We start from the raw sequence: 21,086 nt of genomic DNA, 5'->3' as shown, positions 1-21,086 counted from the left end.
TTTCCAAGGCGGTTGTCAGTCCCAAATCTCAAGCTATCCATTTATGAACGAATGTCAGTATTGTTCACTCAAAAAGAGACAAATTAACACTATTATTGATGCACCAGTGAGCGGCTGGTGAAATTATAGTCTCTAAAAGATGGGCCGGGCTGACATTGACCCTCCTGCTGTCTCGTTCCCTCTGCATACATATACAAACGCTCACGCATCAAATCCCTTACAGAACTCTAAAGCCTACACCAAACTTGCAATTTTCAGGTTACCTAAATCAATAAACCATCTTTTCTATTTCAAAGATTCCATAAACGTTGTGAGGTCATGTTCAGCTTCATACTGCTTCTCATCCCAAAGAGCTTCCATGCTCTCCAAAACGCTCTTGATTGACTGTTTACCTAAACTCGGCTCTTTCTCTTTCTTGTCAGACTTCTGTCCAACGTCAAAAAGTTCCAACAACTCATTTGTTCCCATACTTTGTAAGCTGGAGTTATCTTGAGTCACGACAGTGTTAGCAATAGATAATTTGAACTTTTGCAATCTATGACGTAAACTGGTAGTTAGACAGAGTTGTTGTATTTATGCAGTAATCACTAAGTGTACCCCATGATCTTCTCTTCCAACGTTCCCCTAGTAATCAGACGGTAGACATTGACAACTTTCTTTTGACCAATACGGTGAGCTCGATCCATTGCCTGTGAAGACCAATTATGTATGTTGTGTTGAGTTGGTGTGTTTGCCAAAGCTGTGAGTGCAGCACTTCTAGTATTTATTTCAGATATGTCCAAGCTCTAGTGTTTTTGTCTGTTTGTCTGATTTCTATGTATTCCTAATTATAGACATTTACATTTATTGATTTTGCCTGATGTACTGAAGTACACCATCTCCCTCCCTACCTGCCTGCCTGCCTGCCTGCCTGCCTGCCTGCCTGCCTGCCTGCCTACCCGCCTCCTTCCCTTTTTCCTAGCCCGCTCTCCTTTTCCCACTTCCCTTCCTTCATTCTTTCCCCTTTGTTTCTCCTCCATCCATTCCTCCTTCTTCCCCTTCCCTTCCTGCTTCTCTTCCTCCTGACTCTCTTCTCCTCCCTCACTTTCATTTCAAATGTCAGTCTGCTTACCCAGAAGCCTGCCAGTTTGTGAAGTACTTACATTTTCTAACCTTGGAATCATTAATAAACCAAAATATACAAACATGAGTAAAACCACTCAATAATTTACAATGTTCAAGTCAACGCTAAGGTCAATGAAGAGTAAATCTGACTGACTGTTTAACTAATACAAATAGTACAAAAAACTTACTTGCAAGTCTCTCATAGGATTCCAGTCATGCTCAACAAAGATAACTGTGTCTGCACCAGTAAGATTTAGACCCAAACCACCAACATGAGTTGTCAGCAAGAGAACATCAATGGATGGATCAGAATTAAAACTACAGCATAAGAGCAAACATTACGACCTACACAAACAGGATGTTCTATGTGACCGCTTTAAAGTACCGTCGAACTATGTCATATCGAGACCCAGCAGGTATACTGCCATCCAATCGAAGATATGACACCGACGTCAACTCTTTCCTAGTCATAAACAAATGTAGAATTGTAGCCAATAAAGTAAGACAGACTGCAATACTTTAACATGTTGTGCTCGATAATGTCCAACATACTCTTTAGTTGACAGAATACCAGTGCACGATGTTGACCTACGACAGGATTGCTAGTCATGGGATCTGTGGATGTACTCGTATCAGACAATACACCAATGCCACAATCCAACAACAACTGCCTATAAAGATAACCACAACCATTGAAACTCAGAGTATAACAATGTGCTCTAATTGCTTTACTTAAGTGCAATCAGCTTGCCAGCATGTCTGGTATCTCCCAACAATGTCTTCTGATCATTCAATCGTTCCTTTACAGCCTCGAACCGAGGATGCTTTTCATTGACTACAAGCATCGGGTGATTACATAATTTCCTCAAGTACTGAAGAGCCTATACACACAAAGCTGAACAGTGCTTAACACAAGCAAGCAACCCAACACTCACTTGAAATATATGAGTTGAAGACTGTACAGCAACCGTGGCTTCTTCTACTTTTTCTTCTGCTGACTCAGTTACCATCTTTTCAACGGTTTTCTTGGCCGTTGACTTTGCAAAGTCTTCGTACAACCACACTTGTAATGAACTCAGATCACAATAATAGTCTTGGATGATCTTTGGAGGTAAATCTTGCAACACATCTTCTTTCAGTCTTCGTAACATGAAAGGCAACACCTGCCTGTGCAAAGATTCCATAGCTAACACACCTACAACCCAAAATGTCTTCAAACGCATGTAAAATACAAAAGTGAGAATTCTTAACTAACCTGCCTCTTGCTCCTTGGATGATGACTTAGCATCTCTGCTCTGGAGTATTGGCCGACTGTATCGAGCTGTAAACTCTTTCTCAGTACCAAGAAATCCAGGCATCAGAAAGTCAAACAGTGACCATAACTCAAGGACATTGTTCTGTCATTATATCATTGCAGAGTTATTACGCCATCAATAACAGCATGGACTACCATACCTGAATAGGTGTTCCTGTGAGAATGAGACGATGATCTGCTTTCAATGACTTTATAGCTTTTGAAAGCTGCAAATGGTATTCCCCGTGTTATACCTAATCACAAGTATATATCTACACCCATGAAACCTTTGTTCTTCCGTTTCTGATTATGTGGCCTTCATCCAACACCAAATAGTTCCAGTTCGTACCCCTGCAACAGCATAGTAATATCAACACTAAAATACAGCCTTGTACAGAAATGATATTTTACTACGTTGATCTACATTAGTGCACTACATGTTATACCAGAGCAGACTGGTCACACTAATTCTAAATACAAAAAAAAGTTAGGCAGCTAACCCTGTCTCCTTGCCTATAACTACATCCCTGTATCATCCAACAATAACTGTTATCAGATATGCTTGAGTCTTCCAAGTTCTCACCCAAAACCAATTGATACACTTCGCACCCTGTACTGCTTGTATCGCTGTTATTTCAATCCCAACTAACACTCTTTAGCTCTCCTGTTTCTGGATATATTAACTGTTTTACACCAAATACACTGCATGCCTCCTGCTCAATCAAACATTGCCACAAATGTTGTGCAAGATTAACAGCTTGCGATGACAATCTCTTCTATTAATCTTATTCATTAACTCAAGAAAACACTATGCTTCCCGTTTTTACACTTAGAGAGAGTTAGTCCTACGCACTCTCATTCTGGTGTGTTGCCCTGGTTATAATTTGCTCTGTCATGTGTGTAAACAACACATTCAACTAGTACCAAACACATGTTGCTTCATGACTAATCTATTGCCATAGTAGCACGTTACCTGAAGTAGTCGATGTCATTTCGAACAATGTCATATGATGCAACTACAAGATTATGCATTGGCAACATTTTCCACAACCTACACAACCGTGACACAAATTTGATGTTTCATACCACCTACAATAAGCAACAATGAGCTTACCTCTGCCTTTCTGCCGGTCCTCCACTGTAATGTAACGCACTGAGATGTTCTGGACAACAAAACTTCTCCACTTCATAACACCAGTGACCTGTCAAAGTCGGTGGACAAATAACAAGAGAAGGTAACGGTGTCTTCTCTCCTCCCTCCTGGCAATTTTGTAATGACATACCATCAAATAAATTGCAAACAAGTAGCACAATGACTGCCTGATTACCTTACACTGCTTCAACTTGTCTTGATAATCTCCTGCCATAATACAAATAGTTTGCAAAGTCTTCCCAAGCCCCATATGTGCTGAATGTCAAGAAATACAACAAGCAAGCAGGCACACACTCACGTATGACAAGAATGCATGACAAGAATGCATGAAAAGTACATGTGAGCAAACAATCAAACAAACCAAGAACACGAAATGCGCAAAAATTATTGCTCCAACTAACAACGCCACAACAACCACAAAGACAAAAACTCAAGGATGAAGTAGATATCATCACAGAGAATGCCATGTAACTTGTACTTGTTCAAGAATCCTAACCAATTAACACCATCCTACAGAACATCAAAGTTGTTACAGTCTAGCATTGCAAACCATTTCAAATTTACAAAAATATAAAATTAATAGTCCAAAAACTGTCCAGACGATTTTGCAAGAAAACATATTGTCAAGTTCTTATAGATAACAAAACCAATATTCATTGTCAAATTTTCATACATAACAAATAGCCTAAAAGCAAATAAATTTCTAAGATGTTTCAACCTAAAGCCCAAACATGTTCAAAAACATAAAATTTAAATTTATCTACTTAATATTTATAAATTATCCAAAATAATAAATTCCACACTGAGCACCCACATTAAGCTACGAACAACTATGTTACAACTGAAGAATATACATAAAGACGTCAAATGTTCAATTAGTAGGTCAAGATCACAAGAGCCAGTAATACTTACAGAAGTCTCAATATTGTGTAAATGATAACAGTTTCATTTATATAAACACAGACTAACTAACTAAAGAAACACTAAGAGACTTTACATTTAATTCAAATAAACAAAGTTTGTTACCTTTTGGTATTTTCTCAAGTCAGTTTTGATTGGGACAGATATAACATAACTGTCAAGTTTCTTTGGATCAAGAAGCTGCTCCAAAAACCGTCTTTCTACAACTCTTCGTTCAGCCAGATGAATAGCCATTCCAGGAGGGTCAGCAATTCCAGCCTAAACAATTCAGTATACATAAATGGACATAACTAGTCACATCAAACTGCTTACCTCTAATGGCATCAGTTTCACTAATGATGCAAAGCTCTGTGTTGCTAACAACCGAACATCATCTTCTTGGTCGCTCATCCGACCAAGGAGAGGAACCACAAGTAACACTGCATACGGTAATATTTCCATGCCAAGTTCATCAACTAGGACTAAATTGAGATCCAATGATATGTTAATGAAAATGACGAAAACAAGTGGCCTTACTAGCAACAGTTTCCATAGCTCCTTGCCTTGCCGCAACACAATCAGCATCATCAAGCAATGGAAGAGCATTTATAATGACCGCCTAGTGTAAATACAATTATGACTACGTTTGCACCAGTAACCAGTACACGGTGATAACATTCTACCTCCATTGCTGTCACCACTGACAAGCTGGTCATTGCTGCAATACAACGAGAAGACATGTGTCTAACGGCACAATAACGATGTCGAAGAAACGTGCATAGCTTTGGCATCAAATCCAAAATCTACACACAAGAACTGATCAAACACTTACTCAGTTCACCAGGGACCAGAAATACTTGTGGTCGAAGCGAGTTGTCAATGCCTGGTGAAATCACTTCAAGCACCTGAAGTGAGTTCACTAGATCTTGCACTGTTGATTCATCTTCAGCCACCGATCCATAACCTAAAAACAAGATAATTTCATTTACTAAACAACCAATGGTCACTGACATCCTACCTAATGTATTCAAATGAATAGAAGTCTGAACAGCAGACACGATGCTGTCCCAGAGTTTTGGCTGAGCTGTAGGTAGTTGACTACCAAAAAACTTTGCTATCTCCAGTAATGAGGCTTTAGCACCACGACATTGAGCCACAAGCATTTGCTGTGCCTATAGACACAATAACTACACTTCTCACAGACGTCAACTTCACATGGAAACCAATACATACAAAATCGTCTTCGCAAAGTACAGGATCTATTGTCACAGTCAAACGTTGTGGCTGTTGCTTTCTGCTTGTATGAATCATTCCCCGACGTCCATGGCTAGTTGCTGTCATCAGAGCAGCCTGTTTGAGGATATCAAAATTGGTCATAATAATATCGTTACAAACAAACACAGACAGGCAGACTTGTAAAAACTCCATAAAAATATTACTCTTAATATCTAATGATGCTTCTACTAAGTCAACACTGTCATTAGAAAATTGAATACAACTGACTACAGCGTTCATGTCAAGATGCATGTCTGTCTTATGTGAAGAGTCATTTATATCTTACTTTGTTAGTATATGATTGTGGGAACAAACTGGACAGCTGTAAACCGTACTTACATATGCATCTTACATACTACATATACATGTACACGTCTTTTCAACATCAGCCACCACAAGTAGTACAGTAATGTCATAACCAGTCTTTCAAAAAATGATTGTACCAATAAATAGTCTATGAATTAAACCTATAGTTTCTATGTTTTGTACTTTGATATAGTTTTCATGTTCATAAGTCCAAATTATTTAATGATTTCCTTTTATTACAACATAAACATAGTAATGCAACAATTCTTTGTCTGTCAAAATATTGCCTTAGTTTACAATTAATATGTCCCACTTCCAATAGCAGAATAAGATAAACATTGCTTGCTATTCTATCGAGTTAGCTAGCAACCTAAAGTGACCAAGCAGTCACTAAAAGTCATAATGTCAATTAAAACAAATCAGCTAAATGTACTCTTTCCAAACATTTCCAACAATAGATAGAACAATAGATATCAAATTGGCTTAATACAGTAGATAGCATACCTGTTGCCTCTTAACTAAAGTGACAATCCCAGCAAATTTTCCACATAGAATTAGCTGCTCTGCTTCTATTGAGTTTCCACGAAGAGTCCTGCACATTCCAGCCAGCGGACTTTTAGCTCGCTGAAAATGTGATCCAATCATTTCTGCCTCAGGCGTCAATGGAGTCGTTGGTGTTCCTGCTGGAGATGGTGCTGCTTTAGCCATAAGCACAGGGTCTGGCACACGTGGTGTCATATTTGCATCCGCACACAAGAGTGTACATAAATTTTTAACAATTTTGTCGTTAGGACAAGGATTACGATCACGACTTAGCCCCAAAAGTTGTGGAAGATAAGAAGCAGTTCGCCACTGCAAATAAATAATAGCTCAATACGCATCATAGCAAGCTAACAAACAGTTAGTCATAGAACCTGCATTGTCTCATTCTCTTCTTTCTTGATCGATTCCATCAGGGGTCGAATGACAGGATTTAGTTTAACAGGCAAACAACCCAATGCCACCGCAGCGGCTGCTAATGATGCCTGAACTCTAAAGCCAAAAAACAAGTGCAAGTTATGCAAGTTACTTTACAGAAGCACAACAGAACTAGTTACACGATACCTAACGTGATGGCTCTGCAACATTGTTTGCAACTTGTTCAAAGTTGTGCTCAGACGAGCTTTGTTTTGCTGTATGCTCTACAAATAACACAGCTACATCTCCATTGTGACACATTTTGCTGTAAGTAAGATAACAATAACTAGTCAAGGTAGTGAAGGGCAAGCAACATACACCCAAATACAGACACATATTATATTTCGTTGCTCCTCTGTGCTCTAGAAAAGTTGTCCCACGCCTGTTCTAACAGACTGCTTTCAAGAATAACTATTTGCAATGAAATATCACAAATCCTAAATCTGTTAGCACTTTGTTTACAAAAATATGCTATTAGACTTACCAACCACCTCGTGCACTTAAAACTGGTTTGGCCACTTAGCATTTACAAAAAAAGCAGCTCTTCTGTTATAACTAAAATAAAATACTCATTACTTCACTTTACCTGAATCTCACCAACACCTATTCTTTGAATAGAAGAACTATACACAGATGTAACCAAAACAGATGCTTGATCAATTGAAAAGTCCCTGACAACAGAAAACATACGAATCACAAGAAATCTGCCAATGTTTACAAAATAGCTCACTCCGAAGGAAACTGAGAAAACAAGTTCACTCCTCTCTCCAAGAATGCTGTCATAAGATTCTGAAATAGAAAAACAGCAAAGTCACGCAAAAACATCATTCGAGCTTTGACTCAACACACTTGACAGTCCGTTTGCATCTTCCCAAATAACATCATCACTTCATCATACATTGGAGATTGCTCCAAAGACGACACAAACAATTGAACCAACTCTTCAGGAACACGTGGCGGCTACATCAGGATAAGGAGACATAAACACGCCATGGACAGTAATGTCTCAATACCTTCTGCTTGGTGGCCCACTCTGTAACAATAAGAGCTGTCATTAACCTCTGAGTAGAAGAATTTGAAGCCAACATTGATGATAAAAACTCAGTGAATTGCTGTTGAGACGATGATTGTTCTAGTTGTGATAACCAAAATGCAAGTTCACCAAGAGCCCTGCAACAAGTTAGATCATTCAACAAGCAATCAACACTCAGCATTTCCAATTACTTTGCACATGACAGACGTGTAGCAACTACAGCATCTTCATTATCCTCTGTAGCTGAAACGCCACTCAGTCTCAACTCAGTATCACCTGCCTGTGATTCTGAATGACTCTTAGTCACCGTTCTATCCTTCAGTTTAATTTACAAATGACACGTGATAAATAAAATAATGAAAGGCAACTCATCATACTGCAAGTTCTGAGGTTCGGTTTACAGAAGTCAGCAAACTAGCATCAATCGTCACATTAGCAGGATATACTGCCAAACTGAGCCAAGTCCCCAGGCAGCTGAAGATGGTCTTATCCAAACTTTCAGCATCGACCGACTGGACCAAGCTTATCCAAATCTATAGACATGACAACTATTAAACTACTAAACTATCACGCAGCTGTTAGGGATTCACACATGATACATTTTCAAATTTATTACAACTTACATGTCATGCTAAACATTTAAAAAGGCCTTAGAATTCTCTTCCGTAAGTAGAACTTACAATAATTGCATCAACATCCATAAATAGTTTGTGTGTCACTGTAAAACTTCAATAAATGAGAATTCAATAAACTTCAATGCTGTACGCATAAAAACTCAACCATGATAATTCAAAAAATTTGTACATCACAAAATGAAACCGACTACTCAATAAGTCCACAAGCTACAGTAAGCACCTGAGATCAGTCAACAAATTTTCTCATGATTTTTAAGGCTCATTATATACTACAATAGTACTAATGAAATATAACTGCAATAAAAAGTGAAAATGTACTAAGAAAAATGATCGGACATGACAGCTGAGTACTGTACAATAATTGTAAATTTATGCCAACTGACTTCAAATGATAAAGGTTGTATTTTACATCACTTTCAATTCCATTACTAATCAGCCATAGCAAGAGGCTTTAAATACGGCATCTTACACTAGTAAAGGTGTGTATAACAAGCAATCTACAGTCCACGTCAGCTCGACACAACCGCATGACAATAACTGATCAAACTACTGAGTCAATACGTCAATTCATATTCAATTAGTCAAAGTTCATTCGGCATTACTTCAAATCATAATACAGATAACACAGCACATAACATCACACACTCCTTGCCTCTAATACGGATTGTTTTAGATCTTCTTTTGGTTCAAGTACAAGTCTCTGATAAACATGCCGAAGCATATCCGGAAGAATTAGAGACATCCAGCTAGCAACTCCATCCACTTTGTCAGATAAGCAAGATAAAAGACAGCGAAGAGTCCTCACTGTTGCTTGCCGTACCGAAACTATCGTATGGCTAAGAAAACGCCACAAACGAGGAACTACATGAGCTAATGAGTATGGCCCTGTTGTTTGAGCTGCTGTCAATTGCGCCACACTGGGACATGAGTACAGCGATGCCAATAGTGACATAATACCATTGGTAGATGACGTCAGGTCATCCAGCTCAGCCAAAGTATCCCACAAAAGAGACAGCAAACTTGGTAGCTAAAACAGTTATACATACCTTTAGTAACCATCACAAGTCAGACCCAATTATAAATCATCAAGACAAATTGCTCTATAGCTACTCATCTATCTATTTAATTAACTAAGCAGTCACTATATAAAACTGCATGTTACGAAGACAACTTAATCACTAAATTAAACAATCATCTATCTTTTGTTTTTTTACATAATTTATCATATGCCAATGTATGCTACTCAATTAACAACATTATGATTTCATCTATTTCTGCTACTTTTGTAGAATCAACCAAGTAGTCATTATTGTGATTAAAAATTCACTTATCTATTAAAACACCTCGAAAATACATTTCAAATAACATAAATATCTGATATATTAAAATCAACTAAGCAAAAATATAGGAAGAAACACTAAACACTATAGTGGTAAACCCTCGACTGCTAGCTTGGGTTACATTCATGTATATTGATTACAAAATAAGTTGTCTTACTTCATGAGGAAGCAAAGATATCAACTTGTCTGTTACAGGTAGCAATGATGTAGCAGCAACAGCTCTGACATCATCAATAGGGTCTTCCAACCCTTGTTTCACAGAATTCAGCAGTAGCGGCAGCATTCCTTCAGCCATGTCCTAAGCACAATACTTTGACTTAGACTGAATCAACTGAATACAATTATTTGTCACTGTCATCACACAACCTGTCGAACAGCAAGAAGATACTTCGCTCCTAACAAGCCACCATATCGAACTTGCCACTGCTGTTGTGCTTGTAATGTCAATAAGACATTCAGCACACCTTGTACATGTACCTTCCCCATATATTTCACTACAACCCCAAGGGTCTGTGCACACATCTCACGAACAGGGGCAACGACCTAAAATCTTGTACATTCTAAACGAATACAAACATTCGAAAATGCCAGTTGCTTACCTCGTCTGATAAATAGTCACCAAATCTGTCTAATGCAAAAACACACAAGAGACGCAGAGCCAAGTCTTCTAACCACTGTGAATTACACATGCCCATCTAAAATCAAAGATTAAAGAAATGCTTACACTTTATACAAAAATACTAACCAATGATTGATAAACAGATACTTGCATGCAGCTGTTAATTAACATCCTATTTCAAGTTTCTTCAAGTTAACAATGTTTGCAAATTCTATTAATTTCATTCTAATTCTTGCCATAATTCCAGGGGTTTCCCCAGGAATTAATAACAGCATGGCATTTTATTAATATTAATTAGCCACCGAGATCTTACCTTAAACAGAAGAAGTAACTTTAATTAATTAATGATTGTCAGACTTATGGTGTAGCCACTGACATAAATGTCATGATAGCGTGGTAGGAACACATGCCACATGGATAGTCACTAGGTCAAGGTGATATGCATTATTGTCTTTTATCATCAACACAACTGTTAGATTATATAGACTACAGGTCATGTTAGCTGACATTTAATTGAACATGTACACTCTACTACGCATACTAGTAGTCTTGTGAGTAATTAAATACTGTGAAATTTTATATTGTTATTCCAGTTGAGCGGTTACACTCTGTACATCGATCTGTTAGGGTACACTAAACAAGAATGATAAAGACCTCACACACAGTAAACAGTTACCTCAAATGAGGGTTGACAATGAAAGCAAAAGTTACTTGACTACACAACACGTAATTATCTGCCCAAATCTACTTGACGGCAGACAAGCACCTAGTTATCTACAGGATTATGTGTACAAGTTATCTACAGGATTATGTGTACAAGGTCTTGTTGAGGAAATGCTAATTACAAAGCTGTGGGTGTGGTGAGCTGGGAATAATGTCAGGTCAACGCGCGACAGACTTGTAACCCTGTAGATAATTGGATGCTGCTCTGCCATCAAGTAATTGCACTTTGGGCAGATAAAATTACTGCTGTGCCGTCAAGTAACTTTTGGCATTCCTTATCAACCATCATTTGAGATACAGTCATCACCATATATCACCACAGCGCTGCGCAGCGCCTCCGCGCCACCCTATAGGGAAACCCCTGAATTCATAATTTTAATGCCCATACTGCAAATTCACGCACAAATTAACACAAACCTATTTTTACATTGTTTCATATCAGCAGCATTAACATGCACACAGCAAGAGCACAACCATACTAATAATACTGTTTCATCCTTCTCACTACATATGTATATTGCATTGCCTAAAATTAATTTAGTGCATGTCATCATCAAAGCTCGCTGTTCCCCTAAACTGTCTGAACGTACAAATGTAACCATGGTTACATAAGAGATTACAACACTGACAAAAAAACCTCCATAAATAAGTACACTTGTTTTAGCACCTGTTTATAAAAATCAAACTACTACTTTGAATTTACAAATCCAAAATGTGTATTGCTCTTGATCCTCGATAAGCCTGTGTTGTAAACTTGCACTTTGCACCTAATAATTTCAAGCCCTTGTTCATCTATTGCTATGCACAACTGATAGACAAGTTCGTTAACAGTGATAAGCTTATATTTCAAGCAATACAGTGAGATTTATATACCATAATTCATTAATATTAGCCCACGTGTAATCGGTAGCCCTGGTTACATGGTATCCATAAATGTGTCAGTTGAAATAGTAATAGCCTGTGTTCGAATGGTAACCAACTTTGCATGTCTTATGGCTGGTATTCAACATTACACATGGCTACGTATAGTCTATTGTATGGCAACAGCAATGTTCATGAAACGACCATGAAACTGAGTGACTAACTGAATAAGTAGTAACAGTCTCGCATAAAAAGTGTTCCTTAAATACAACTTTGCATCAATTTGAATTGCAAGAGCAGATATTGAAACATTAGTACAATACTTATGCTTAAATAGTAACCCTGCACACGTAGTGGTCTATAGATTTGATCAAAAAATAGTAGCCCATAAGATAATCTCTAAAAAATACAAATGATCAACTAATTCAAACTACAATGAATCACATGACATCAAAGCTAAAGCATTTCACTGCAATTGAGCGCACATAATTCTGCCTATTTGTCAATAGAACAACTACATTCACTCATACAAAATTGGTCTTCGTTGTACATGCTTTCTCAATAATTCTCAAATCACCCTGATTACCTGGTCAGCTGGCATTTCCAGTGTTTTCCCTGCACCATGTCCATGAATTCGGATAATTTCCCGCAAGCCAATAGCAGCACCATGTCGTATCTAAACAAGTCAGTAAATATCACTATACTACACAACCAACATTTTAAAATTGATATCAACTTACAGTCCATTTTGCATTAAACAAGTCATTACATAATTCATCACAAAAACTTTCAAATGGCCATTCCACAGCCTAATCCACAAAATTCAGTGATTGAAAGTGATTCAAAGTACATGTGATCAAAATTCAGCAGTCACTTCTTCAAACGTAGCCGTAACGTCAGCAACTGCATCAATTAGAATGCGATCAGAGTGAGAACTTTGCGGCACCAGAACATTGCTTGTACGAGGTTTCTTCACCGGATTACTGTCGAGTTCACTATATAAATAATCACAGTAACTCACACACAAACACATGAAGTATTTAGTCTGCACTTAGTGTTTTCAGGGACGCTGTTGCTAGACGATGCGTGAGTTTCTTTTATTCGATTCTTGGCAGCCTTCCTTGCTAATCTCCGAGCTCGATTCTTTTCTCGAGCACTTAAGCCCTTTCCGCCACTCAGCTCCATAGAAACAAAGTCAGCAACAGATGTCTGGAGCATCAAGAAATTGTTTTGATACTTTAAGATAACACTGATATGCAGTCTGTACCGTAGTCTTAGCAGTTGGCACCTCCATTTGAGGCATAAAGTCATCATCCTCAAACAGATCCTTGTCAAATCCGAGGCCAGCAGGGCCTTCGAGACCCAGACGTTTCTGAAGCAGTTTTCGTTGTCTGTAATTGACTAATAAATGACGAAGCCGAGGTTTAACAAATCACTAATAATTGGTGTACCTGGCTGATCTTTCACTATGTGATAAGTGCATTAGATCCGAATCTGGTTCCATGTCATACTCGTCTCCGGCTGATCCCAACAATGTTGTACCTTGTTCTAACACTCTCGTGATGTCAAAACTAGAAAATCCCATTCTTCCTTCAAGTCTAGCCTCATTTTGACCTCTAGTTGCTGATTCACCATCCTTGCCTATTGCAGCAAAACTACGTATAAACCATTTTGCTTCAATTAAAAAACCCATCTACTGCCTCAAACGAGTCAGTACACAGTCGATCAAGACGAGAGCCAAAACGAAAGTATAGAATGAAAACGTGCCATTGTGTTCTGTCCGATGTCTGTCTATCTGAATGTCTGCTTTCTGTCTATCTGATTGTCTAACTGTCTCATTCAATAATGCAGTTCGTACCTTGTAGCTTTTCTGGCTCCCATAAGGGAACTTGCTTTACTATGGCTTCCACTGCATATCCTGCTGCTATCCGAGTATCCCAACTATTGTTACGAAGATAGACTAATACCTAATTAAATAAAACCAATGACAGTCAACATTAGCACCTGGATCAATTGATTATTAGCAATGTAACAAATATTGGCTACTAAAATTGATATAAATTAGCAAAAATCAACATTCCTCCAAAGTAGCGAAGGATGCGTCCTGTAATAAGCCCGTGTAGTTTAAAATGTGATATGACTACATACACACATGCATACTTTAAACAAAAGATTCTGTAGGTCGTGTGGATGCAATTTCTGAACGTCACCCAGCTGCTCTGCTGCGGCACGCCTGGTTGTCTGCGAAGATCCAGTGTCCAGTAAAAGAAGAAGACGATCGAGCCTAAAATTGCGCGGCGATAATTAGGAAACAAGATTTGGCGAATGAAATCGAAGACGTACCTGGAGGCCATCTTGTCGTAGCGCGCGCGACGATCAGATGGCGAGCGAAATGAGGCCACAAGAAGAAAAAATATCGTGTTGCGTTCAAGCTCTAAACTACGCACCAAAAATTTCGAGCACAGAACATGATGTCTGACGTTGCTGTTAATCTGTGACCTAGATGGTTAATGGTCGTCCTAGGGACTCTAGACGTCGTTTGCAGTAAAAAGAATAGTAATTAATTAATCAGAGTCGAGTACAGTATACATAACAACGTTGGCAGTACCTTGGCGTTTACTGGCAAATCAAGGATTCATGTCAAGTTTAATTAATTAGTAATGTGTTCCTAGGTCTGCACATACACTATCTACAACATTGGCTAGGCCAGGCTTTACATAGCCCATCATTTGTAGGCGTGGTCATAAGAATTGTGGACTGTAAATACGTGTGAGAACCAAAGCTGTATATAGTATATACACCACCCTATTTCCAGCCTAAATCTGCTACTTATTCTACTCTATCAGGTAATTAGAAGTCAACAAAAGTGAGCGTGTTTATGAAAGTGGGTGTGTCTATGAACGTGGGCGTCCCCCGTAGCATCGTGAAGTTTAACCTCCCATTTCTAGAGGTCACGCTACGCCTCTGTATAATATAGTATATAGTCTTGTAAATCAACGCAAACTTAGAATTGGCTATCGATAGTCTGTGGGTATTCCCTAGAATGTGGGTGAGATTACAGCAGTGTGTGTGTGTGTGTGTGTGTGTGTGTGTGTGTGTGTGTGTGTGTGTGTGTGTGTGTGTGTGTGTAATAAAGATTGAAATTAACCCTTCAGACGTTTGTGCCAATATCTAGACAATCATAAACAATAATGTATCTATACAATCGAAATGTTGGTATCAAACTAAAGTGTCTATCTATTTAGCTGGCGGTAGGTTACTCACACTGTTTCGTAAACGTACGCATACACCGTATCGATCATTAGCTAAAGCAACTGCATGTGCGTGACTATGTCTGAATGATGCGAGTGTTTAATTTGAAGTTGCTTAGCGATCACCAGAAGAGCAAGTTTCAGTTTTATTGTCATGCATTTGTGGGACCTAGCTATAGTTATGTAGATTTGGTCACGTTCACAGGTGATCGCCTAGAGCGAGGCAGTGATATATACAAAAGAGGATACAGACATGCGAGTAGCAGCAGAAGTATACCATACTGCACCAGATGACACGTAGTCTACACTGTGCATGTGTCTAACATCTAAAGTTTGCGATTAGTTTTCACGCTTTGGTCCCTCATTGATCCAATCACGCGCGTCTGATCATCCGTCTTATAGACGAGCATAGAACGTTGATTGGTGATCGACTACTATGGATCAATGTCCTGTAAAGCAATTCGTCCACGTGCATGTCCGCATTGCATGTTGACGTGCATGTGTCAAGTTTCCTAGAGGCACGCCACTCTATACATAGCTCATATATCGAACCTATATGATACAACGTGCATGGCACGAACGGTCACAAATCCACTCGGTTGAAATTTCAAGCTTCCGGTGTATATAATTTGGATCACACCTGGCAACTAGCCTCGGGCAAAAGCTACCCAACAACACTGTGAAACACATTCTTTGGCTGCTAGCGTGCCTTTGAAGTTCTGCAGTCAAGACAACAACGATAAATAGATGTGCATGTTTTAATTGTCCTACAAACTAACTAAACTCGTATGACAGATTGCTAGCTAAAGATTGATTTAACATCACCGAGGAAACGACATGTTCTAGTGCATGCAGCAAGTGCTCATTGGTTTTTGTATGTGCAGCAAGGGCTCATTAGTTTTTGTATGTCTTGGGTTCTGAAATTTAAATCTTTGGCCGAAATACACGCATCTAAATGTTAATCGATCATACTAGCGTATAAGCACGCGTGTATAGCATGTCACCTCCGCAAAATCTCATTCAACAATCAAAATCAATTACAGAAAATGTTACAGAGCACTGACCTGGGTGTAGTATACAGTCTAAAAGTAGTTATAACGGGTTTTAGAGCTATTTTATTATAATAAATTTGTCACCATTTGACATTTTTTGTTTTCGAAACTGTAGAACTTGGGTTTTAGTGTAGGCAAATCTTTAATGCAATGCTGACCTTCTCGATTAATGCTAGGAATCTCTGTGTTTTGACTATAGATCTGTCTTTGACACTTGAAACGTTTGTGGATGTGGCAATCAGATTCATTGCTGGTTTTCTATTACCTTCATGAATGCTTCTCATTTGTCATTGAATCCCTAGAGCTGCGCATCGTCTAGATTGCACTCTAATTTCGTTTTGTATTTCAGGTCTACTCGATCGGATACTTCATTCCTTCTCTAGTCATGGTTCGAGCAGAGTTGCATGCGCTGTTGTTGCTTGCAATAATCTCTGCCTCATTTGCAACCTATTGCCCCGGCAGGGCAGTCTACAAAGTTTCCTTTCAAGGAGAATGGCAGTCTGGTGAGTCACCAACAACTAGCGGCAGTGGAGAAAACGTTGGAAAAAGTTCACAACAAAGTCATGATTTTCCCCAGGGAGCCATGTTTTCTCCGTTCGCATTTGCCAGCCACAATCGAGAGTACAGCATGTGGAGACCGAGAAGCATGGCTTCCAAAGGTGTTCAGGACGTCGCTGAAAAAGGAGACAACGCTCAGCTGCTAGAAGAATTAGAGACAAAGAAGAGCCAAGGAGAAGGAGTCGGTTACATCAAGAGTCATAATAAGGAAGTACCAGCCAGCGGAGAGTTCGTTACCTACGTCTCAACAGACCCTTACTTCCCTCTGGTCTCTTTCGTTTCGATGCTCACTCCAAGCCCCGATTGGTTTATCGGTGTGTACAACCTCGATCTGTGCATAACCGAGGCAATGACGTGGTTTAAACGCCGCACCGTCGACCTCTACGCATGGGACGCTGGCACGGACAGTGGCAAGAACTTCACGGCCGACGACTATCCCACAGATCCACAGACAAATATCACGTTACTCAAGAGATCGAATGACCCAATGTCATCATTCCATGACAGTGACGGTGAGTCTGAGTACATACCGAGATTTGGAACGATCCAATTTGATCTGGTGAATGTGACCGATGGCGAGCAACGGGTATGCCGAGCTCTTGGTGATCAGTTGTATTACTTCAACTTCACTGGTCTATGGACACAGAAAAACCATCCAGATTTAGACATTCCCAAAGATGCTAATTTTTCAATGGCAATAGTGACATCACACTCTAGTGAGTTTGTGTTGTGGGCCCCAGACACTGTTGACGAAGAATCGGAATCTACACATGGAATTGCTTCATTTGAACATGGGGACTTTATTGCAGCTAATGGTACCTCTGAGGCTGTGTTGGTGATCAACAACGATTTTCATTACATTTCGGCTAGCGCAAAGCTGACACCTAGTCCTGATTGGTATATTGGGATTTCGTCAATCAATGTGTGTGACGGTTATTTCTGGAAAGATGAGCTTGAGTTCTATTTGCAGCCTTGGGATGCCGGAACACACGACGGTAAAACGTTTGTTGGACAACCGGATGAGACAAAGCCACAGGGAATTATATCTCGAATTACAACAGACACTTGGGGTCCTTTCATAAATCCAGCACGGCAACACATTGAACCCCTAGGAGTCATAAAGTTGGTGCGGATCAGAGGTATTGATGATGTGGAGTGGCATGTATATGTGTTTGCGTGCTTGTTCGTTTGGTTGATTGTTTGTTTGTTTTTTGTTTGTTGTGTGTGTGTGTGTGTGTGTGTGTGTGTGTGTGTGTGTGTGTGTGTGTGTGTGTGTGTGTGTGTGTGTGTGTGTGCGTTCTGACTTCAAACATATTCTCTAAATAGATCCTCAAAAGGATTACGAAACATTTTTGCAAACTTGGAAGTCTGCTCTTAACGAATACCAGGATGAATTAGAGAAGTGGAAAGCTGAAGAATGTAACGCAGCTGAGTAACAAGAGCAAGTCGTTTACAACATTTGCTGACATTGTGCTGCATGGCTAGCTATAGTTGCTAGTAGTAGAGATTAATTAAGCAATCTGAATGTGCACACGTTCGTATCTAGATAATTGCCACAAATTTGGATGTCGTTGTTAGCTGCAAGCTGCAAGTGCTTTGCTAAGTTTGAAACTGCAAAAAATAGTTTTGAAACTCTATAGATTCTGGAGCTTTTGGTAGAGAAAGTTGGTCTACTTTCAGCACGTATCTGGATGTTGAATGCAGTTTCGTGCCTTTATTTGCGTTTACTAAGCACGAGGCGTCGCAGAAAGTATTTCACAGTAAGCGGAAGGTACATACACATCCACATACCCACAGTATCTAGGGACACTCCAACTACCTATTTTGAGTACGCTACTCACGTGACTTTTACGTTTGCTATTACAGTACTAAACTAGGTGTCTAGTTTGACCAAGTTAATATAAACTTTCCTGGTTACCTCATCGAGCGGCACGCGTGCTTCCCTTCTGGCGCAGGCTTTGGAGTATGGCTGGCGACAGTGGACTAGGCCCCGATCCTTCCTGGGAAAAGTATTTGAAGCCCAAAATGGTTAAAGTAGCTGAACAGCTGTGTCCACGTCGACACAACCTTGTCCCTCGACTGTACGCTGCGGACCTTATCAATAGCGATGAAGAGCAGGAGTTCAGTTTGTCACAAGAAGCAGACACGAAACTGGCACTGAAGATATTACGCGTGCTTCGTAAACAAGGCCCTGGATCGTTTGACAAATTCTGTGACGTGCTTCGAGATGTTGAAGATGGATCATTATGTGATGTCGAGAGGGTTCTTCGTCCACGTCCTTAGAATTATTATTAATTAAGGCAAGACGTTATCAAACTGAATTGGTGTAGACTACATCGGTAATGTGTTCGTCTCTAGTGCCATCTGGCACTATTAGCGTTTGTCTCTAGAAATCTTAAATTTTTGTAGCGGACTGATTCATTAGCTAGTTTGTTTTGCGGATAATGAATTGAGTACACGTTAAAGTACATTGTGAAATCTATCTGCTTACATTGCTGATTTTGTCTCATAACAATTTTCTACCTAGATATTGGGAGCTCCACAAGCTCATACCTAACACCTTAATTAAAACGCTCTCTTTTCCTTTATTACAGTTGTACCCAACAATGAGGACCTGAATTTAATTGCTAGACCGACTTGTATTAGTCGAAAATTTTACTCCCTGTTTAAAAGTGATGATTAATTGATTGTGATGATGATGTCACTGGATAAAACAGTTGTCAGTAAGGTCAGCATTTCTATTCTTGCACACAAGATTAGTGTCTAGATTTATCATGTTTATTCTGCTTAGAGTGTAAATTTTCTTTTTTCCCCAAGTTTAGAATTGTCTAGATGCAAAGCAATCAATGCATATGTGTAGTTTTTGAATGAATTCTTGACTTCCATTACAAGGAATGATTATTTACAAAGTTGTTGAAACGTTAGCTGCTTCAGTTTATTGATTAATAATAGTATTATGCGCTATAAGTGGCTGACAGCTTTTAAAGAAGCTGATGCTAGAGCACTTTGATTTTCAGCAAATTCTGCAGAGCATTATGTGTATACATTGTTTGCATTTTTTGTTGTCTTATATGTTAATGGCGACTATATATCTAGGTATCACTACACTACAATAAAAATATATTGAAAACAACCTTTGCATACATCAGAAAATTGCTTATAAACACTAGCTAGTGTCCAGCTGTACATCATATTTGCTTAAAGGATATTAATTCTGTCCATGCTATATGTATCAGTGCTTGTTGGTGTTACTGTTGCAGTGATCGTGAAAGCTAACAACTTGTTATCTACAATAGCAACAATCTACAGAATGAGCAAGAGGCAGCAACATTCGTCAATTTCAAATATGGCAGTTGTATTTTAACAAAGTTTGGTGTCACTCGTTGGGGTTGCACCCTGGTACGATAAAAATCATTGCATGACTAGAAAAAAATCTAGAACAAAATAATTATTTTTGTAGAATAGCACAGTTCCATCAACTACGTTTAGTGACTGTTTCCAAAGTGTTTACTCCACGTCTATTTAAATATCAGTCTTCGGCGAGTTGTTCTCTGCGGTGGGTGCATGGGTGGTTAAATCCTCTCACGTGAGAAATTATATATGTATTTTTAACTGAACCGTTCAACGCCTATGTTTACAAATACAAACACCTTAGACACAACAATGTAACAGATAGCTTTTGTATAGCTTGTTAGAACTTTCAGAAAGTTTCTTTAAGTCTTGCTGATAACAGAGAAACGCAAAAAGCTAAGATGTAATTTTTCTATTTTTTGTCGTCATTTTAACTTTTTATTACATTTTATATCCGCAAACGTATAGACGTTTAGATATTGTGTTTCTTGAGCAAACGCAGCTGTTCTGGTTTCACTATAAATTCGTCAATTTTTTGTAGCCTTACCCAATACTTGCAACTATACACAAAAACAAGCCTGAAGAGCCCAAATACATCGCATACTACTCTCGACCATTGCAGATCCCAAGATGCACGAGGCTCTGCGTTATCTAAAAATCTTCATTCTAGTTAC

General features: G+C 39.0%; 3 protein-coding genes across 3 annotated transcripts; 2 read left to right on the top strand and 1 right to left on the bottom strand.

The window, feature by feature from the left end:
* Window positions 1–36: 36 nt before the first annotated feature.
* Window positions 37–14,566, bottom strand: LOC134184677 (TATA-binding protein-associated factor 172-like). The gene is made up of 43 exons (XM_062652424.1): window positions 14,544–14,566; window positions 14,361–14,484; window positions 14,059–14,167; window positions 13,652–13,841; window positions 13,468–13,591; window positions 13,252–13,409; window positions 13,075–13,195; window positions 12,941–13,009; window positions 12,787–12,876; window positions 10,597–10,692; window positions 10,364–10,540; window positions 10,155–10,295; window positions 9,301–9,684; window positions 8,400–8,555; window positions 8,214–8,338; window positions 8,003–8,159; window positions 7,839–7,949; window positions 7,720–7,778; window positions 7,576–7,660; window positions 7,137–7,213; window positions 6,947–7,064; window positions 6,537–6,884; window positions 5,685–5,801; window positions 5,470–5,623; window positions 5,309–5,415; window positions 5,135–5,254; window positions 4,989–5,070; window positions 4,785–4,933; window positions 4,578–4,730; window positions 4,001–4,061; window positions 3,727–3,803; window positions 3,513–3,658; window positions 3,372–3,449; window positions 2,686–2,749; window positions 2,560–2,625; window positions 2,360–2,501; window positions 2,040–2,299; window positions 1,837–1,985; window positions 1,623–1,775; window positions 1,490–1,567; window positions 1,293–1,422; window positions 598–689; window positions 37–535 (listed from the first exon to the last, which is right to left on the bottom strand). The coding sequence occupies exons 1-43, from the start codon at window positions 14,552–14,554 to the stop codon at window positions 286–288; spliced, it is 5,658 nt and encodes a 1,885-aa protein (XP_062508408.1). The 5' UTR covers window positions 14,555–14,566; the 3' UTR covers window positions 37–285.
* A 2,309-nt stretch (window positions 14,567–16,875) lies between these two features.
* LOC134184218 (spondin-2-like) lies at window positions 16,876–18,702 on the top strand. The gene is made up of 2 exons (XM_062651853.1): window positions 16,876–18,200; window positions 18,388–18,702. The coding sequence occupies exons 1-2, from the start codon at window positions 16,889–16,891 to the stop codon at window positions 18,495–18,497; spliced, it is 1,422 nt and encodes a 473-aa protein (XP_062507837.1). The 5' UTR covers window positions 16,876–16,888; the 3' UTR covers window positions 18,498–18,702.
* A 271-nt stretch (window positions 18,703–18,973) lies between these two features.
* On the top strand, window positions 18,974–19,543 carry LOC134184900 (caspase-2-like). Its single transcript, XM_062652667.1, has one exon. It carries the CDS (start codon window positions 19,027–19,029, stop codon window positions 19,342–19,344), a length of 318 nt encoding a protein of 105 aa, XP_062508651.1. The 5' UTR covers window positions 18,974–19,026; the 3' UTR covers window positions 19,345–19,543.
* Window positions 19,544–21,086: the final 1,543 nt, after the last annotated feature.

This window comes from Corticium candelabrum, chromosome 9 (assembly GCF_963422355.1).
Source record: "Corticium candelabrum chromosome 9, ooCorCand1.1, whole genome shotgun sequence".
Lineage (NCBI taxonomy): Eukaryota > Metazoa > Porifera > Homoscleromorpha > Homosclerophorida > Plakinidae > Corticium > Corticium candelabrum.
This window is presented reverse-complemented; position numbering and strand designations above follow the sequence as displayed.